The 18,387-nt window shown below is 44.9% G+C and overlaps 1 protein-coding gene and 1 pseudogene across 2 annotated transcripts in view; one reads left to right on the top strand and one right to left on the bottom strand.

Annotated features, from left to right (window-relative positions):
- Nucleotides 1–18,387, bottom strand: part of ZBTB40 (zinc finger and BTB domain containing 40) — an 87,608-nt gene that overhangs the window by 22,741 nt on the left and 46,480 nt on the right. The window contains exons 2-5 of one of the 2 annotated variants that reach the window (XM_004592279.2): nucleotides 14,913–15,670; nucleotides 14,411–14,544; nucleotides 3,828–4,017; nucleotides 3,100–3,242 (exon numbers count right to left, since the gene is read on the bottom strand). In XM_004592279.2, coding sequence (XP_004592336.2) covers nucleotides 3,100–3,242; nucleotides 3,828–4,017; nucleotides 14,411–14,544; nucleotides 14,913–15,606 — 1,161 coding nt within the window. In that variant the 5' untranslated portion in view covers nucleotides 15,607–15,670. The remainder of the gene's footprint in view (nucleotides 1–3,099; nucleotides 3,243–3,827; nucleotides 4,018–14,410; nucleotides 14,545–14,912; nucleotides 15,671–18,387) is intronic. The other variant, XM_036494470.2, reaches the window with a different exon arrangement.
- LOC101531753 (large ribosomal subunit protein eL32-like) lies at nucleotides 893–1,333 on the top strand (annotated as a pseudogene).

The following is an 18,387-nucleotide window of genomic DNA, read 5'->3' as shown; positions in this document are numbered from 1 at the left end:
ATTGCTTGTATGACCTTGGGCAGGCTCTTTAATTCTTCCAGCCTTATTTTGCTCATTTACAAAAGAAATACTAATACCAACTCTCGCACAGTTGTTACGAGGGCTCTGTAAAATGCAGCTGCTCTCCGCAGAGGCAAGTGTAACACAACGGACATACGTGACCTGAAAGACCTGACGGTATAGCTGACATACTAGGAGAAGCACCCACGGTGCGTAAGAGACTGTAGAGATTAGAAGCCTGGTTGTCTTTGGGTGAGTAGCCAGACTTCCTCGAGCTTCTGTCCCTTCACGCTTAGAGTGAAAATTAATAGTCGTAACTCAGGGCACCTGGGAGAGCGGCGGGAGCTGCCAGGTAGTCAGGGCCCTGCCACCCATACAAGACCTGCACGGAGTGTCTCGCTCCCGGCGTCAGTGTCCCAGTCCCAGCCCCAGCCACTGCAGCCATCTGGGCAGTAAACCAGTGCATGGAAGATTTTCCTTTCTCTCAGTCTCTAAAATTTTACCTTTCAGATAAATACATAAAACGTTAAACAAACAAACCCCTAATAATAAAAGATTCTGAGCTGGCATTTGATTCAGCAATTAAGTCACCATGTGTGCTGCCCACATCCCATGTTCTGAGTGCCTGGTTCCAGTCCTGACTCCTCCACTTTCAATCCAGCTTCCTGCTAACTCACAATTCAGCAGCAGCTGGGTCCTGCCATCATATGGGAGACCTGAACTAAGCTGGATGCTCTGGCCTCGTTAGTTCTTGGCTTTTGTAGGCATTTGGAGAGTGAACTACTAGATGGAAAATTTCTCATTATCTGCCTTTCAGATAAAGTAAAAACAAACAAAAATGTATTTAACATAATGCTTGGCACATGGACCACAACAAACATAATCTAGCAATTCCTACTTTGATGTCTGTTTCCAGTCCTGATGTAAAAACACTTCTATTTGGGCAGCCCTCTCCCCAGCATCATGGCTGCCCTCGGACCCCTGGTGAAGCCCAAGATTGTCAAGAAGAGGACCAAGAAGTTCAGCTGGCACCAGTGTGACCTCTATGTCAAGATCAAGTGGAACTGGTGGGAGCCCCGGGGCACTGACAACAGGGTGCAGCGCAGGTTCAAGGGCCAGATCCTGATGCCCAGCATCGGCTATGGGAGCAGAGAGAAGACCAGGCACATGCCGCCCAGTGGCTTCCACAACCTCCCGGTCACAAAGTCAAGGAGCTGCAGATTGTTCACAATGTCACCTCCAAGAACCACAAAGCTGTCGGGGAAAGGGCAGTCAGCTGGCCATCTGAGTCACCCACCCCAGTGCCAGGCTGCACAGCGAAGAAAACGAATAGCCAGCTGGGTGCACATTTTATTTGTGTTTAAGTAAAGCCTTGAGAACTAAAAAAACCAAAAAACAAAAACAAAAACTACTTCTATTTACTGCTTCTCACAAAAAGAACCCAAAGTATTTACACATAAGGGTCATGACACCCTTAATTAGCATAATTTCATAACAAAAGAAAGTTCTAAATAGCCTGTTTACATGTTCTAGATGATGTAAAATACTCAGACCATTCAATAAATATTCACCTCTACACTCCCATTTTATTAGTTTGCTTCAATTTTCACGAGAAAGAATAGCTTAATGAAGCTCTGGTGGGTCTCCAATCCTCAGAAGTGCTTTTGTGGTTTGTAACTAACTTAAGTTCTTCTACTTCAGCGTTTTTTCTGTGAAGTAAACTGAAAGTGACAGAAGAAAATGACAGTGTGGTCTATGCTGCTGCGGAAAACAAGGCTGAGTTCGGGCTGTTTCTATAAGTGCCATTTCACCAAGATAATGGAACAGTTCAAAGGACACGTTCAATTTAGCTAATAAGGAGAAGGTTTGAATGAGTAATTGAATGAACTCACCAAATAGGGTGTCACATACTCTGAGTTAGAAGTAACTTATTTAAACTGAGTGCCTGAGATGACAATCTGTAGATTAACCTTTTATATATACATACGCATATATATATATATAATTTTTCTCTAAGACCTCCAAGTAAGTTAGACATTGCACAACATGATTTGAAAAAAATAGTTTTTAGATTAAAAGTTATTTCCATTTACACGAGCTGTATAATAGCAGAGAAAAGTAGTCATTTGCGATGCAGTAGTCGATGGCTCCAATGCTTAAGCCATTATACTGGTGGTTTCTAGACTTCACTGCTAAACATTTAAGCCACTTCCTACAGTTTTAAGAATTGATGCCACAACAGTTTTCTATCCCTATTCTTTCCTTCCAGATATAAAACTATTTTTAGCACAAAGTTGAAATCAATAACACCAACAAATACAGTTATCTAGCTGCCTTGAGAACTCATGCCAGCAGTTTTATGAGGATTTTAGTAGCTAGCTGGTGGGAGAGTAAATAGGTCCAACCTTCCTGAAGGGCACTCTGGCGGTACCTATCCAACAGTGGGAAATATTATCTTCCCTATCCCAAAAGACCACTTCTTAGAACTCATTCTAAGGAACTCAGTTGAGAAGCATGCATGCAAAGATGTGTTTGCAAACATGTTCTGTGCATGATAGAGACAAATACCTAGTGATAAGGAATTACTGAATTGTGGTATGTCCACTAAAACATAATCTACCTACCTGCGCTCATATTATACATATTGAAATAGGCACAGTAAATACAAATTAGAAAGCCATCTGTCCTGTATAACCCCAACCCAGGCTGAGTCAAGGGCACGTGGGGATATGTGCTTCATCACCTCTGAAGAGTGAAATTTGAATTTTTCTTGTTTGCTTGTTTCCCCAATTTTTTTACATATGAATAGCGCATTGTTTCTGTAAAAAGGAAGAGTGACATTGTAATGGAAAATGTGCCTCAACATTTTAACTCTTGTAATAAGAATTCCTTGAGTCTGAGCAGGAACATCACCCAAACATTTACCCAGAAGGACGCTGCAAGGGACACCAAGGGGTGTGGAACGAGAATTTGGATCCCGAGGTGCCGCCTATGCACCAGGCACAAAAACAACTAAGCTAACAAGTGCGCTGTGCCACCCAAGAGGTACTGGCTTATTTATCTGCTGGAGTGCTGCAGGAAATGGGGAGCTGGAGTTACCCTTTTCTCACTGCTGGGCAGGAATCCTTCCTCGGCTGTTTGCAGGAACTCCACAATGGGCCTCAGCTGTGTCACACACTGTGTCAGCCCCTCTTTCTGTTCCAGTAACAGGACAGACAAGGTCTTTCCCTGCTCCGTGCACCCTAGGGGAGGAAGAATTAGAGACACACAAGAGCAGCTAGTCAATTTGAAGAAAATGACAGCAAGGTTTGTCAAGAGATCTAACAGAATAGTCAAGTGGCTCTCAGCTTATTCTGAGCACCCGAATGCAGAACTGCTTTCAGAGGAAAACACTTTATTATTCTGTTTAAACTCTATGAAAGAAAAAGTGTTTCATTTATCTGTCGAAGCACAAAGCTGCAGAGCTAGCCAGAGGTTAACTTTCGGTTGGCAAGGCCAGTGCTTTGTACCTAACCCAAATGAGAGAAGCAGCAGCCTTTAAGTGCTGTCAGTGAACCGGCTCACTGTGGGCACCCAGCTTACGGGTTTGGATCTGTGGCTTCTGAAAGGCAGAACACTGTTGGTACTCTCCAATTTCAAGATATAAGACTAGTTAACTAAGGGCTATAAATGAAGATTCACATTCATGTTTGAATGCATTTAACATGCAGGTTCTGGAACAGCACATAGAATGTGTGTGATGAAGGTAGACACCATTAGAAGGAAGGAACAGTATGGCGTCTTTCCCAAAGGTAGCTTGGTCATGTGGTGGGCAGAGTTGCTCCTACCTCTTGGCTGTCCTGTTTCTGCATCTTTGGGCTTTCCGTGTAACAGTGCTGATTTGACTGCAGGATTAGAATCCTGGTACAGCCTCAGCAGGGACGTAACCGTGGAAACATCCAGGCTCTCTTCTCTTACTTTACTCAGGATTCTCTGAAATGCTGAGTGTTCTTCACCCTCAAGACATTCCATTAGGGTCTGTGGAACAAAAGGACCCAGAGATTAGCCAGGCCTAGGACCTGCCCTCAACAACCACTGCAGCGGCACTCTCCCTGCCTCCACTGGCTGCACCAGCCCCCACTCGGCCCCCACTCGGCCCCCACTCGGCCCCCACTCGGCCCTTGCGGCTCTCCAACTCCAGGCCATTGCCTTGCTTGGGGGTCTCCTCGGCCAGGGGCCGTTACAGCCGTGGATCCTCTCTATTGCTCCCAGTGCTGCATCTGCTACACCGTGTGTGATAACCTGCTCCTTCCCCTCCTACTGGACATCCTGAAGACACGGGTTGGGTGATCCAGAGCTCTGCACGCTCAGCCTGCTGTTACATGTTCTGTGGATTTTTTAACAGATTTAATACATGTCTTACCTAATTATCCCTTTCTGGATCTTAAGACATTTTGAGTATTTCTTTGGACAAGGATATCTGAATTTCAAATTTGGTAAGCTGTCATTTTATTACCCAAGAATGCAATTAAAACCTCACAATTTAGAAAAAAAAAAGAACACTGTAAATCACTTACAATCTAAATGACAATTTAGAAAGACATGGGCCTTACTACTTTCAGTAAATTCTGTGATAATTAAGGCTAACAACATGTGGGCTTGTTGCTGCCAGTTCTAAGAAGCACATACAATTCACATATTAATTTCCCATGCTAATTGCTTCTAATCTGAGAGGCTTCCAAGTTGCTTCCTCGAAGCAACACTGTCTACACAGCAAGCCTTGTGTCTGGCTTCGTGCCTTAACCCTCCTGTGGCATGTGGCATTCCTATGGTCTCTATAACAGTTCTCTGACCTCACTGGCTTTTTGGATAAGGCCATTGTTTTCCAGCTATCCTCACCGATTCTTCCAAATTCACAACTACAGCAGTACCCGACAGTCATCTCTCTCCTTGGTATTTTTCTCCTTTTGTTATTCTTAATAACCTCTCACACGCCCAGCTGTAACTTTCACCTTTATGCAACTAATCCTCAAAACAAGTGCCAGCCTCCATCTCCACTGGAGTCTGGAGCCAGTCTGTTCCTACAAGCTGTGCCTTGGGCTCAGGGTCACAAAGAAAACTAAACTCTCCATATAGACATGTCTAGAACTGGTATTACAATATCAACCAGCCAGGTGGCAAAATACATTCCAACCAGCATTCTCTTCTTTGGTCTTATGTGAATGGAGGCAGCCCCATGGGAGATCCTGATGGAGTTCCTGGCTCCTGGCCTTGTTCTCACCCAACCCTTGTTGTCCAGAGAACTCGGAGTGTGAACCAGTGAATGGAAGACCGATCTCTGTCCTTTCTGGATCAACGCATAAACAACAGTTTCTCATGTATTGTGAGAAAAATTAACTTAGATAAACAGTACAGATTTCATTGTTGGGGCTGACACTGTGGTGTAGTGACTTATGCTGCTGTCTGCAATGTTGGCATCCCATGTGGGTGCCAGTTTGAATCCTAGATGCTTTACTTTGGATCCCGCTTCTTGTTAATGGTGCCTTGGAAAGCAATGGAGGATGGCAGCCCAACTGTTTGGGGTCCCTGCACTTATGTGGGAGATCCAAAGCTCCTGGCTTTGACCTGGTTTAACCCTAGCTGTTGAGCCATTGGGAAGTTAACCAGCAGATGGAAGACTCTCTTTCTCTCAACCTGTAACTGCCTTTCAAAAAAAAAAAAGTAAATCTTTTTTTTTTTTTTTAAAAAGATTTATTCATTTTATTACAGCCAGATATACACAGAGGAGGAGAGACAGAGAGGAAGATCTTCCGTCCGATGATTCACTCCCCAAGTGAGCCGCAACGGGCTGGTGCGTGCCGATCCGAAGCCGGGAACCAGGAACCTCTTCCGGGTCTCCCACGCGGGTGCAGGGTCCCAAAGCCTTGGGCCATCCTCCACTGCTTTCCCAGGCCACAAGCAGGGAGCTGGATGGGAAGTGGAGCTGCCGGGACTAGAACCGGCGCCCATATGGGATCCCGGGGCTTTCAAGGCGAGGACTTTAGCCGCTAGGCCACGCCGCCGGGCCCAAAAAAGTAAATCTTAAAAAAGAGATTTCATTGGAATAACTTCCATGAACTTTAAGATAATAACTTTCCCTATTAATAATAATAATTTTAAAAAAAGAAAGGGAGAAAGGAAGAGCTGGCATGACAGCTCAGTGTCTAGATCCTTGCCTTGGGCCCGGCGGCGTGGCCTAGCGGCTAAAAGTCCTCGCCTTGAACGCCCCAGGATCCCATATGGGCGCCGGTCCAAATCCCGGCAGCTCCACTTCCCATCCAGCTCCCTGCTTGTGGCCTGGGAAAGCAGTCAAGGACGGCCCAATGCATTGGGACACTGCACCCGCGTGGGAGACCCGGAAGAGGTTCCTGGTTCCCGGCATCCGGATCTGTGCAGCACTGGCCGTTGCGGCTCACTTGGGGAGTGAATCGCTGGATGGAAGATCTTCCTCTGTGTCTCTCCTCCTCTCCGTATATCAGACTTTGTAATAAAATAAATAAATCTTTTTTAAAAAAATAGATCCTTGCCTTGAATGTGTCGGGATCCCATATGGGTGCTGGTTCGTGTTCTAGCTGTTCCACTTCCCATCTAGCTCCTTGCTTGTGGCCTGGAAAGCAGTAGAGGATGGTCCAAAGCACTGGGACCATCCCATGTGGGAGACCTGGAAGAAGCTTCTGGCTATGGATTGGCTCAACTCTGGCTGTTACAGCCATTTGGGGAGTAAACCAGAGGATAGAAAATCTTTCTGTCTCTCCTCTCTGTAAATCTGCCTTTCCAATAAAAAAATTAAACAAACACAACAAGACACAAAGACACACACACACGTATTTTAGACAAAGATTTGTTTGAAAGTCAGAGTTAGAGGGAAAGAGAAGAGTTATCTTCCATCTGCGGCTTCACTCTGCAGATGGCCAAAATGGCCGTCCCACTATACCACCATACCCTCTATACAACAATGCCAGCCCCAAAGATATCATTTAAATGCTTCTCTTCTTTTAATCAGATTATTAACCTTTTCATGCTTTTATCAGCTGACCCATTATTTCCTTACAACACCTCTTCATTGCCACTGTGAAGTGCCAAGAGAGCAGCCTGCAAGCTGACTCCTGGTGCCTCAGAACTGCAACAGTAACAGGATGTCACTTTATTTTTAAAATATTTATTTTATCTATTTGAAACAGTCATAGATAAAGAGGATAGTCATAGAGAGATCTTTCACCTGTTAATTTATTCCCCAAGTGGCTACAGTGCTGGAGCTGGGTCAGGCTGGAGCCAGGAGCCTGAAACTCCACTGGGTGTCCTGCATAGGTGACAGCGGCTCAAACACCTGGGCCGTTTTTTTTTCTTTCCCAGGTGCATTAACAGGGAGCTGGATTGGAAGTAGAGCAGCAGGAACTTGAAATGGCACCGAAGCAGGATGCCAGCATCACAGGCAGGGACTTAATCCACTCTAACACACCAACCCAAGGACGCCACTTTTGAGGTTAGGTGACCATGACTTCCGTCATGCATGTTCTCTGTGCAGGTGATCTTCTGCCTCTCTGTCTGTGCTCTTGGCAAAGCGAGCAGCCGACTGAGAGAGGGCCCCATGGCAGAGAAGTGTGTCTCCAGGCAGCAGCCATCAGTGTGAACAGGGACAAGAGTCTTGCGAGTGCTGCTGCCTTCCTGGAGAGCACCCCTGGGAGGGGCTCTAGGTCAGTTTTACCCTGACTCGCAGAACCCTGGGGTAATAAAGGTACTGTGCTAAGATGCTAATTTTCAGAATAATTCATCCCACAATAACAGACCACTAATGCAAACCCATTCACAACTACTGCTGACTAAGGTAAACGTGTTTCTCTGTTTCCCCTTTCCTTCGTGTCCACCTGTGCACCTGAACCTTTATAGCATATAGCTATCTCAACCCATCCTAGCCTGCTTTTCTTTTTCACTTGAAGTTCTCAGAGTATCCTAAGCCCACCTCTCTCCATATCCAATTTGTCTGGCATTATTATTTGAACCAGTGGGGAAGAGCTGCTTTCATCAATGGTGGCATCTGATGTGTTTCTTATTATCCCTTCTGCGGAACTACTCAGCAGTGAAATTAAAACATTTGTTAACTTCACTGCACAGCAGTGACGTGAGGGTGACCATCTGGGAAGAGAAGCAAGGGTGGGCTGATGAAAGGGCCAGGAAGGAGCAGCCAGCTGCCTGCACAGCTCTGTTCGCCACTCTTCCTTCTAGAACCTTCTGAGGACCCACACCAGAACCAGTGTTGGAGTTATATTCCTTTACTGTACCCCCTCCGACTGGGCTCCATAATGGAGTAAGCTCTTTTGTGAAATAGTATCTCTGCCTAAACAGAAAGGCATCATGCTTGAACCTGCACCAGAATTGCAGGAGCTGAACCAAAATGGAGTTCTGCCAAACAGGCCAAGTTCTTTAAGCATACATTTCAAAATCCTTTGATTCTCTGGGTTTAAAGGTACTTTCATAAATTCAAGTTAATGCATGGTCACATAAAGTATTTATGAGTAATTACATGGGTAAAGATATTTAAATATAGATATATGGCTTACAAAAAAACCCACTTAATCTTTCTCCTAACTCTAGTCTTTTACTTGAATTTACCTCCCTGGGAGCTGTTTAAGTATGTTCTGTTGGCTTGGGCATCCCACCATGGTCACTCAGCTCCGCCCCAGACACTGCACTGGAACCATCTGCTTTCCTCCACCTCCTGCTTCCAGGAGGCGTTTATAAAGTCTTACACACTACTGTTCAGCTGAATATCAGAGAGGTGAAGTGACTTGCCTAAGGTAACAGGGCCAATGTAGAGTAGTCTGATAAACAGTGCACACTGCACACCCTAGACCTGAAACCTCTTTCACCTAGTCCTAGCTCTCACCCAGTCCTAGCTCTCGGATTTGGAGTGGAATCAAATCCCTTTAGGCTGTACTCTTTTGTACTTCCTAGAATCAACATGGCTCTGAATATGGGGAATTATCTAGGTAATCTGTTTCATTGTTTTTAGTGTCAAAGATTAGTTATGGAGATTGGGACAGAGTAGGTACCTAACAATTGCTTATCTAACTGAATGGAATCCCTTGGCCATAAAACACTGGTCCTTCTACCTACGGCTGTGTGTCTTCATACTTAATAACTGTCATAGACGAGGATGGGAAAAACCATAACTCATTTTCACCCCAACAGACTTGTACAATGAGTTCCATTAACTCAGTCCGAGGAGGGTTACTCAACACTGCCAGTGAACACAGCCCTTAAAACACAAGCCTGTAATATTTGACAAATACCCAAAGCAGTGACAAGGTTGAAAATACCAGATTACTTAGAAGACACTAGTTTGCTTTTGAAATGAAGTTGAAGGAGGAAAAAAATACCACTAGGTCTTCAGCTCTGGGAGTCTTTCTAGAACTTTAGGTGAAAAGTGAATCCAACAGCACAGAAATCAATAGTAGCAAAAGTTATCTCTTTATTCTAGTCCAAGATCCACTTTGCTTTACAATTCATTAAAAGCAGGGACATGGCCAGGAATAAAGAAGACAGACAATTGAAGCTGAAGAAGAGTCCGAGACTGGCTTTACATCACTTTTTTACTTGGCTTAGACAGAAAGCCTCTGAGGTCAGTGTTTGCTCTTCCTAACGAGCAGGGCAAGACAGAAGGTATCTCCCCTCGAGCCCCCAGGAGCCCTCTCCCTCACCAGCGCTGGCTTTGGGCTGGTGATCCCCAGGCAGCGCAGCCTCTTTGCAGGCTGCCGCATTCACCACAGGGAATGGCTTTGCCACCTTTCATCATTCAGCTCAGAAAATAGAATAATCATGACACTAGTTCATGACATCCTTCCTAAACTCAAGCCTGGCCACCACCACCTTGCCCCAGAATATTTTTCAGAAAAGAAACCAGTTGTTTGGTCCGCCTCAGCCACAGTCCCTCATCACTTCGAGCCTTCACAAGCTTCAAAATGATGTACGCCCTGGGAGGTAGTCTTTAATGAATCACAAGTTATGTTCTGCTAATGACCCTAATAACAACAACATACTGCCACTACTAACAACAAAATCATTCAAAGCTCTCTGGGAGCCAACCGTGGAAAACAGCAAAACAAAAAGCTCGGAACAACCTTTAAAATCGTACTGAAACCTAGAATTAGGTCATTCCAAGTGCAAAGTCCTTAACGCTCTCATCATTTTGATAACCCCTGTGTAATCATCCCCTAAATTAACTGTAAGTGAGGCAGGGCGTCCTGGCCATTAAGACATTGTAAGGATAGAGTCTGAGTCTTAAATTTATTTTCCTGGTGCAAAGCAGTTGCTCAGGAAATATCTGGCAAGTTGAGGGTAAGCAATATGTGGGGAAAATGTATATTTCGTGGCCTCCCACAACATGAAGAGGTACAGCAGACATACACCCAGAGTTCCTATTAAGCCACTGTGCTTTCCGGTACTGCTTCTCAAAATGTGGTCTGCAAATACCACAAGAGCAACCCAGGGGAATTTGTTAAAGATTTAGATTTCCAAACTCTACCACAAGGTAAGGACTGGAGTCTGAAAATGAGGCCATGGAAACACACACTTAACCCATACACTAGGTAACTCTTACATTGTTGCACCACTGTGTTACAGACGCACTGAGTGTTGGACCCGTCACTACCCTGCAGTCTGCAGAGCTGCTGCCAAGTGGACAGCGGTACCCATTTGAAGTGCAGCTTCAGGATGTCACAAGGCTTTAGGGGAAAGGGAGCATTTTGAGGTATATTAGGTCCAGAAGTAGAGTAGTTGCTACTTATTGAACTCCTACTGTGTAACTGGCATTTTACTGTGAGTGCTCTCTATATAATCTTTTTTTAAATAAAGATTTATTTATTTAAAGGCACATGATAGAGATGGAGAGACACAGAAGTCTTCCATCTGCTGGTTCACTCCCCAACTGGCCTTGAGGGCTAACACTAGTCCAGATCAAAGCCAGGAGCCATGTGAGTAGCAGGGGTTCCAAACACTGGTGCCATCTTCAACCGCTTTCCCAGGCACATTAGAAGGGAGTTAGGCTGGATACAGAGCAGCTAGGACTTGACTTGGTGCTCTGATTAAGGATGCCAGTGTGCAAGTCACAGCTTAACTTGCTATGCCATCATGCAGGTTCATAAATAATTGTAATTAATTCACAATGATTCTGAGATGTAGGTAGTAACAGCCCGCTTAATAGATTTTGAAGTCAGGTCTGTAAAGACTAAGTTGCTCAAGGTTACAACACCAGTAAATGGTAGCCACTCAGTAAAGAAGCTGTAGTCTGCACAGTGGAACACTAACCAGTAATAACAAGACATGAAAGAACACACAACAGCATGGATGGATCGCAAATTGATTACGCTGAATTAGAGAAGCCAGACAAAAAGGATATAAGATATGACCACATCTATGTAAAAATTCTAGAAAATATAAACTAGTATAGTCCATACTGACATAAAGATCAGTGGGAGAATGGTTAAGTGGAAAGTGGAAGGAAGAGCGTGTTACTAAAGGGCATGAAGAGCTCCTCGGGTGAGGCACATGTCTCCCTCCTGGACTGTGCAGGTGGTTCCAGGGTGTATTTCACAACTTCTCAGGCCTTGCAGGCCTTGCTTCACGGCAGCCCAAGTCTTACAAGGCAAGCACATTGCTATGCAGCTGTCTGAAAGAAGGCATACGAGGGAAGTGGACTGCCTGAGTGCAGAGTGGCATTTCCCCAACTCCATATTTGATTTCATCTCATGTCCTTAAAGCATCTTTTCCTTTTTTCTTTCCAGAGTTGAAAGATTTATTATGGACTCTGACAGAATCAATTTTAAACACAGCCACCAAGTGGTCTGTAGGGCTCTTATTCTGACCTCTAAAACGGAGGAAGAAACAGGGTAAGCCTATAATGATTACCAACAGTGAATACTGGTCTTTGAAAGTACTATTAATGTTATTGCCATCAGAAGATTAGAAGAAGAACTACGACAAAAGGAAAGAAATATTGAATGAGCCCATGTGTGACAGACATTTTTTGAGCACCAGCTATATGTCAGGCACTTCTAGGTACCAGTGTTTAAAAAAAAAATATGAAAGACACAGTTTGAGTGAGTGTAGAGATGATGATAATTTGATTTTACTGATCTAGGAGATAACATTGCTCCTCTGCAGCCAAAGGGAAAAAGAGAAAATGCAGAGACAGAGGTATGGCAACAACAAAAGACAAAAATGATGGACTGAACAGTTAAAAGGACAAGCACGTGCAATATATATATATATATATACAATTGTTATATCCTTCAGCATAGCAGGCATAAAGAATTGTAAGGATTTATGACTTGAAACCTCCCAAAGGTCATCAGGGTCAGGCTTGTTAAATTATCACCCAAGAAAACAACTTCTAGTAAACTGCTGACTAACATGGTGAAAAGAAACACTAGATCTTGAATTTGCTTTTCATTTTTAAAAAAGATTTATTTGAGAGGCAGAGTGACAGACAGTGAGAAAGTGTGTGTGTGTGTGAGAGAAAGAGAGAGAGAGAGAGAGAGAGAGAGAGAGAGAGAGAGAGAGAGAGAGAATATATCTTTCATCTGCTGATTCACTCCATCAGTGCCTACAATAGCAGGGACTGGGCCAGGCCAAAGGCAGGAGCCAGGAACTGAAGCACTAAGCTGGACAGGAAGCAGAACAGTTGGCACTTGAATTAGCCCTCTGACATGATACATGGTTGTCTCAATTGGTGGCTTAATCTGCTGTGCTACAACACCTGCCTCAAGACCTTGAATTTTTTTAAAAAAAGTAAAACAACTTGCCATACATCAGGAAAACACTTAAACATCATAAAATTATGGCTTGGATTAATAGTAACTAATATAGTTATCACAACAGGAGAAGACCCTGCCATACCACCCACCCCCACGAGATGAGCAAGCCTGCTGAACAGAGTTCCTCACTGTGTTGCAGCCTGTCAAAAGGGAGCAAGGCTGGCAGAGAAGAGAATCAGGTGCAGCAGAAAGTGGCTGTGGAGGCAGAGCTTGCAGGGTTAAGGGTGAGGAACCAGGTAGTAAGGAGATAAGCTGTGTCTCAACAAGTCATTGAAAACTGAAAGGTCAGCCAAGAACACAGCATGATAACCATGTGGCAGTTTTTTCTCAGATGGACCTATCCTAAGCCTTTCTGTCCCACGGGCCATTTCTGCCCTGTCACTATGCAGAACAACTTAGTGGAAGGGAACAGCTCTCAAGGCAGATGCTTAGATTTGAACTCTGATTCTGAGTCTTAGGAGATCAGCCCGCGTTAACTGCCAAGTCCCATCATGTTCTGTTTTTTTTTGTTCCTTTCTGAGAGGCAAGAAGATAGAGACAAGAGACATAAAGAGAGGGTACACATTTGCTGGTTCACTTGTCTAAATGCCCGCAAAGCCAGGGGTGAGCAGGGGCTAAAGCCAGGAATGCCATCTGGGTCTTCCCTGTGGATGGCTGGAATCCAATTGCTTGAGCCCTCACCACTGCCTCCCAGGGCACACATTAACAGGAAGCTGGGATTAGAAACCGGGAATTAAATCCAGGGACTCCAATGTGGGATAAGGGATCTTAACCACTGGACTAAATACCTGCTGCTAAATCACTTCTTGGAAATTGTTCTCTCATCCATAAAACAGGACTAAAAAATAGTACCACTTCAATGATTTTACGAAGATCAAATGAGATTAAACATACACCAAGCTCAGCAGAGTAAGATCAATAAACATTATCAGTTTTATGCCCCCAAAATGGCAATGATATTCCTAGACATGGAATGTAATTTATTGTTACATTTACACAAAATCCTTCTGGTACATGTTTTGAATATCTGCTGTTTTGCTTTTATAGTTTAGAACTCTGCTTGGGGTTAGCCATGGCTATTTTCTGCCCTCTGTTATTCTTGACTAATCATGAAACAATGGTATGATCAGACAAGAATCCTAGATCAAAACTAGTTATAAACTGGGATCTGCATGAGTTGAATAATCCTTATCTGGAATGCCTAGGAATAGCATAATTTCAAATTTTGAAGTTTTCTGGACCCTGGGCTATCTGTATAAGCTTTACTGCTTGGGCAAACCAATGTGAAAATGCAAACCAAAATGGCTCTGCAAGGTGCCCACAGGCTGCCGAGCAAGGCACAGCTTTCACAGCACTGCAGATTGTGGAGCTCCAGACCGGGGACCTTTGTGTCCTAGCACTTCATTTTGCAAGTATTCTGCCTTCTACATTTGCAAGATTGCCCTTTAGGGCTGCCAAAAATTTAAAGCTTAAAACACCCTTTAGGCATGCTGTGCACTTCCCTATTTCTGCCCCACAAATTAAAAATAATATCCTAGGAACACAAGATCAGCAACCAAACAAATCTCAGAGGTGCCTACCTCCTTCTGCAGGCCTTTAATTTCTGAACATTCTTCTAGTTTTTTCAAAACATCCTGAGTAGCCAAGAGTGCATCTGAGAAGACACTTTGATTTTCTAGAAGGAAATCCAGCTGACAATGCTTCCTCTTACACTCTGAATGAAGAAAATAAAATAAATCAGTCACAGTACTCGAAGCTAGAACATTGAAGCTGTCGGAGGACCCTTGGGCCACACACAGCAGCACCTCTCCCAGCTCCCTGCTCCATGGCCTCCTCAGCCTGGTTCAAATAATGGAGAATAAGCAGTCATTTCGATACTGCTTACGTGCAAGGTAGTTCACCTTTCACCCCTCAACTGTGGAAAACAGAAACTTTAAAGATTGCCTCAGTAAGGTACTGCACTGGATCTTGGTTTCCTACCTAATAGAAGTCTTGGGTAAATTCATAATGAAACAAAAATTAACAAAGCTCATGCAGTCTAGTAACTGGCAGTTCACAAAACAACAATTAAAATAGCATTACCTGGTTCTGTGCTCACCCGCTCTGCTACACTGGAGCTCTGTACACTAAGAGTTGGGGAACAAACTTCAGCTGTTGCAGGAGGCTCCGATGGGGTTCCAGCATCGCCCTCAACCTCCTGAACTCTGGCAGGGTCCATGCTTGTCCCCTGAGGAGCTGCTGGTGCTGCTTCTTCTGCCTCAGCTTTCACAGGGGCCACTGGGGTGGCAGAAACTTCCAGCGGAGGAGCTTCCGCAGCACTTTCTGAGGAAGGAACTTCTACCTGAGGCTTCTCCGATCCCTTCCTGGACGGCTCAGAGGCTGACGGAGAGACATCTCTCACCACCTGACCCTGGACAGAGCAGCTTACAAGGCTGGTCAGAAGATTTTTACAACTCACGGCCACATCAAACATCTGGAGGCTGTCGGCTAACGAGATGATTTTGGAGAAGTTGTGCTTGCCCACAGGCAGTTTGCCAGTGTACATCATCTCCAGTAAGAGGGCAAACTCCTCGGGGCTCACCACGCTTGCGTCGATGGAGATGGTATCTGTGCTGTCCAGCAGGGTTTTGAACAGGAGGCTGGCAGCCGCCAGGACGAGCTTGTGAGCCCTGAAGTAGATGGCACCAATGGAAATGGTGCAGTCACAGAACCGCTGCTCTTTGCACAGTGTGTAGAGCTGCTGCAGCAACTGCCGGCTGTAGTTGGGGAGCTCCATGGTGTCGGCCTGGCCCCTAGAACTTCTCCCTTCCTTTCAGCCAGAGTTTACAGGAGGAGCTGCCCTGGGGAAAGTCACACCACCATGTTACAACTTCACAAGGAACACACTGAATAAAATGCTAGGCAGAAATTCTTCCCACCCTGATCAACTATGTAAACATCATCTAAAATTAAACAAAATACTAGGCAGTCAAAGGCGATTCACTTCTTCATTCAACAAATGTTGCTCAAAAGGGAGGGGCGGTGTGCCAGGTCTCCTAAAGCAATAGTCATCATCCCATGTTTACCTGGAAGGGACCATGTTCAGTGCTTTGTCCCCAATGACTTGGGAACCATCACTCTTTCCTCCCCATCTTATCCATGAGACTCAAGTCCACACAGAGAAGAGGAAGCACCTGAGGGACAACAGCCATTAAGTAGAGTGGCTGCAAGGTGGCAGCCACACGCCACACACCAGTCCTGGCCCCCAGGAGCTCTCAGCCCGATGGAGGAGACAAACGCACACACAGAGACTTACACTAATGTCCTCAGCTTACACAGCCTGTCCATATCACTGACCACTGAAACGGCCACCACGCCTGGGTGCTCCTGTGCTCACCAGCCCCACCTTCCCGAGGTTTCCTCAGTGTCTTTGTTTTTTTTAATTAAATGACTTTGGCCTCTACAGCTTATAATGCTCCAGTCATCCACCTTGTGTCATCTGCCTCATCTGATCCCATCACTTAGAAATACCACCCAGTGCTGAAGGCTGTCAGGGACTGCCCCGTGGCCCTCTCCTCTGAACCCCATCTATCTGCACCACCTCCAACTGGGAAACCAATAGGTTTCGGAAACGTAAGACATCCATCTAGACTCTCCTACTGTTTTCTGCACTTCACAATTATGTCTTAGCACTTCACAATTATGTTCAGACTAAAAATCCAGAAGTCACTTGTGACATTTTTTCTTCTCATAGCTTAAATCCAACCCTTTCCATATTCTATTGGCTGTACCTAAAAAAAAGTCACCCAAATCCACTCGCGAGTCTCCCCCCTGGTCTCCTAGCTCTGGCCCTTCCCTGGGATACTCCTGACTTGCCCTCACTTCAGTCTATCCTGAACACGGCCAAATCTTGTCACTTTGCATAAAAGCTGGTCTTAAGAGTACTAGCTGAGGCTCTGACCGCAGCCTACCACGTCCTTCCTGCTCTGGCTGTCTTTAGCCCGAGACCCCCATCTTGCTGGCCTGGCCCTGCCCACTCTGTGACAAGCACCTCCCCCGTTGATCTTGTAGCATTCTAAGCTCATTGCAGCCCCTGAGTTGCCTCTTATATGAGAGTACTTACAAAAGTTCAAAGAAAAATGAAAATAAAAATTGATTTTGGTGCAAAGATTTTTTGAAATTAGTGCAACTTTCACACAATATGCATTTTCCCACTTTAAAAACTTTTTATTTCTTTGTGACTGGAGGGGCAAGATTGGCAGCAATACAGAACTGTTGAACTATCAAAACCACTTGAGCAGTGCCCTAGGAACATACCCCACATCGGGCCCTGGGATGGTTGGGAGGGTGGGTGTGGCTTCTCGCCTTATCTCTCCCTTCCCCCAAGATACAGGGAGGAAAAAAGAGGATGTCAAAACAATGGTCACACTCACTTTCATCTAGCCATTGACCCTTCGCACCCTAATCCAATATGTAAAAAGTGTCAAAAGTAAAGTTTATAAAGAGAGAAGAAAAGGAATTTGACATGCTCAATGCTAGATATGAACAAGTTATGATTTGGGGCAACTTATTAATTATGCATTATATTTGGATTTTCTGTATTACATATATGTGTGAATGTATATTTATTAAAAAAAATTATGAAGGAATGTTTGTGAAGGAATGAGGGAGAGAAAATGTAAGTTCCTATCCACTGGTTTATGTCCCCAAATGCTCACAACAGCTCGAGGACCAAAGCCAGGAGCCAGACAACCTGAGTCATTCCCGTGGCCTCCTAGGATCCGCACTGCAGGAAGCTGGAGTCAAACAGCAGGGCCAAGGGCTGACCTGGGGCATTCGGATATGGAACACAGGGGACTGAATTAATGCGCCAAATGCCCAACCCTCCATTGGCTTTTTGGAATACCTCCCTTCCCCAATGTGTTGTGCTTCCTTGCTCACTCCCACCAGGTCTCTGTCCAAAGCCCATGCTACAGTCAGTAATGCCTTTCCTGATCATAAACTGCAACCTCCTCTCTAACTTCAGAACATCCCACTCCCAACTTCCAAATTGTTTCTTTAAATTATAGCACCAGTCACCAACTGACACACACTATTTTTAAAAATATTTATTAATTTTATTTTTTTATTGGAAAGTCAGTTATACAGAGAGTAGGAGAGACATATTGGAAGATCTTCTGTCTGCTGGTTCATTCCCCAAGTGGCCCCAATGGTCAGAGCTGAGCTGATCTGAAGCTAGGAGCCAGGCGCTTCTTCCGGGTCACCCACGTGAGTGTAGGGTCCCAAGGCCATTCTCAACTGCTTTCCCAGGCCACAAGCAGGGAGCTGGATGGGAAGCGGGGCTGCCAAGATTAGAACCGGTGACCATATGGTATCCTGGGCATGCAAGGTGAGGCTTTAGCCACTAGGCTACCTTGCTGGGCCCTGACATATGCTATATTTTTAATTGTTCTTTACTTTATCAATCTCCTGTCATAAAATGTTGCCTCCATTCAGAAGAATTTTTTCACATGCTGTGACCCAGTGCTTAATATTCTGCAATAATCAACAGGAGTACTATTGGCTAGCTGATGTGATG

The sequence above is a fragment of the Ochotona princeps genome, chromosome 2 (genome assembly GCF_030435755.1).
Source record: "Ochotona princeps isolate mOchPri1 chromosome 2, mOchPri1.hap1, whole genome shotgun sequence".
In the NCBI taxonomy this organism is placed as follows: Eukaryota; Metazoa; Chordata; class Mammalia; order Lagomorpha; family Ochotonidae; genus Ochotona; species Ochotona princeps.
Note: the sequence above shows the minus strand (reverse complement) of the source record. Positions and strands in the feature narration are given on the sequence as shown.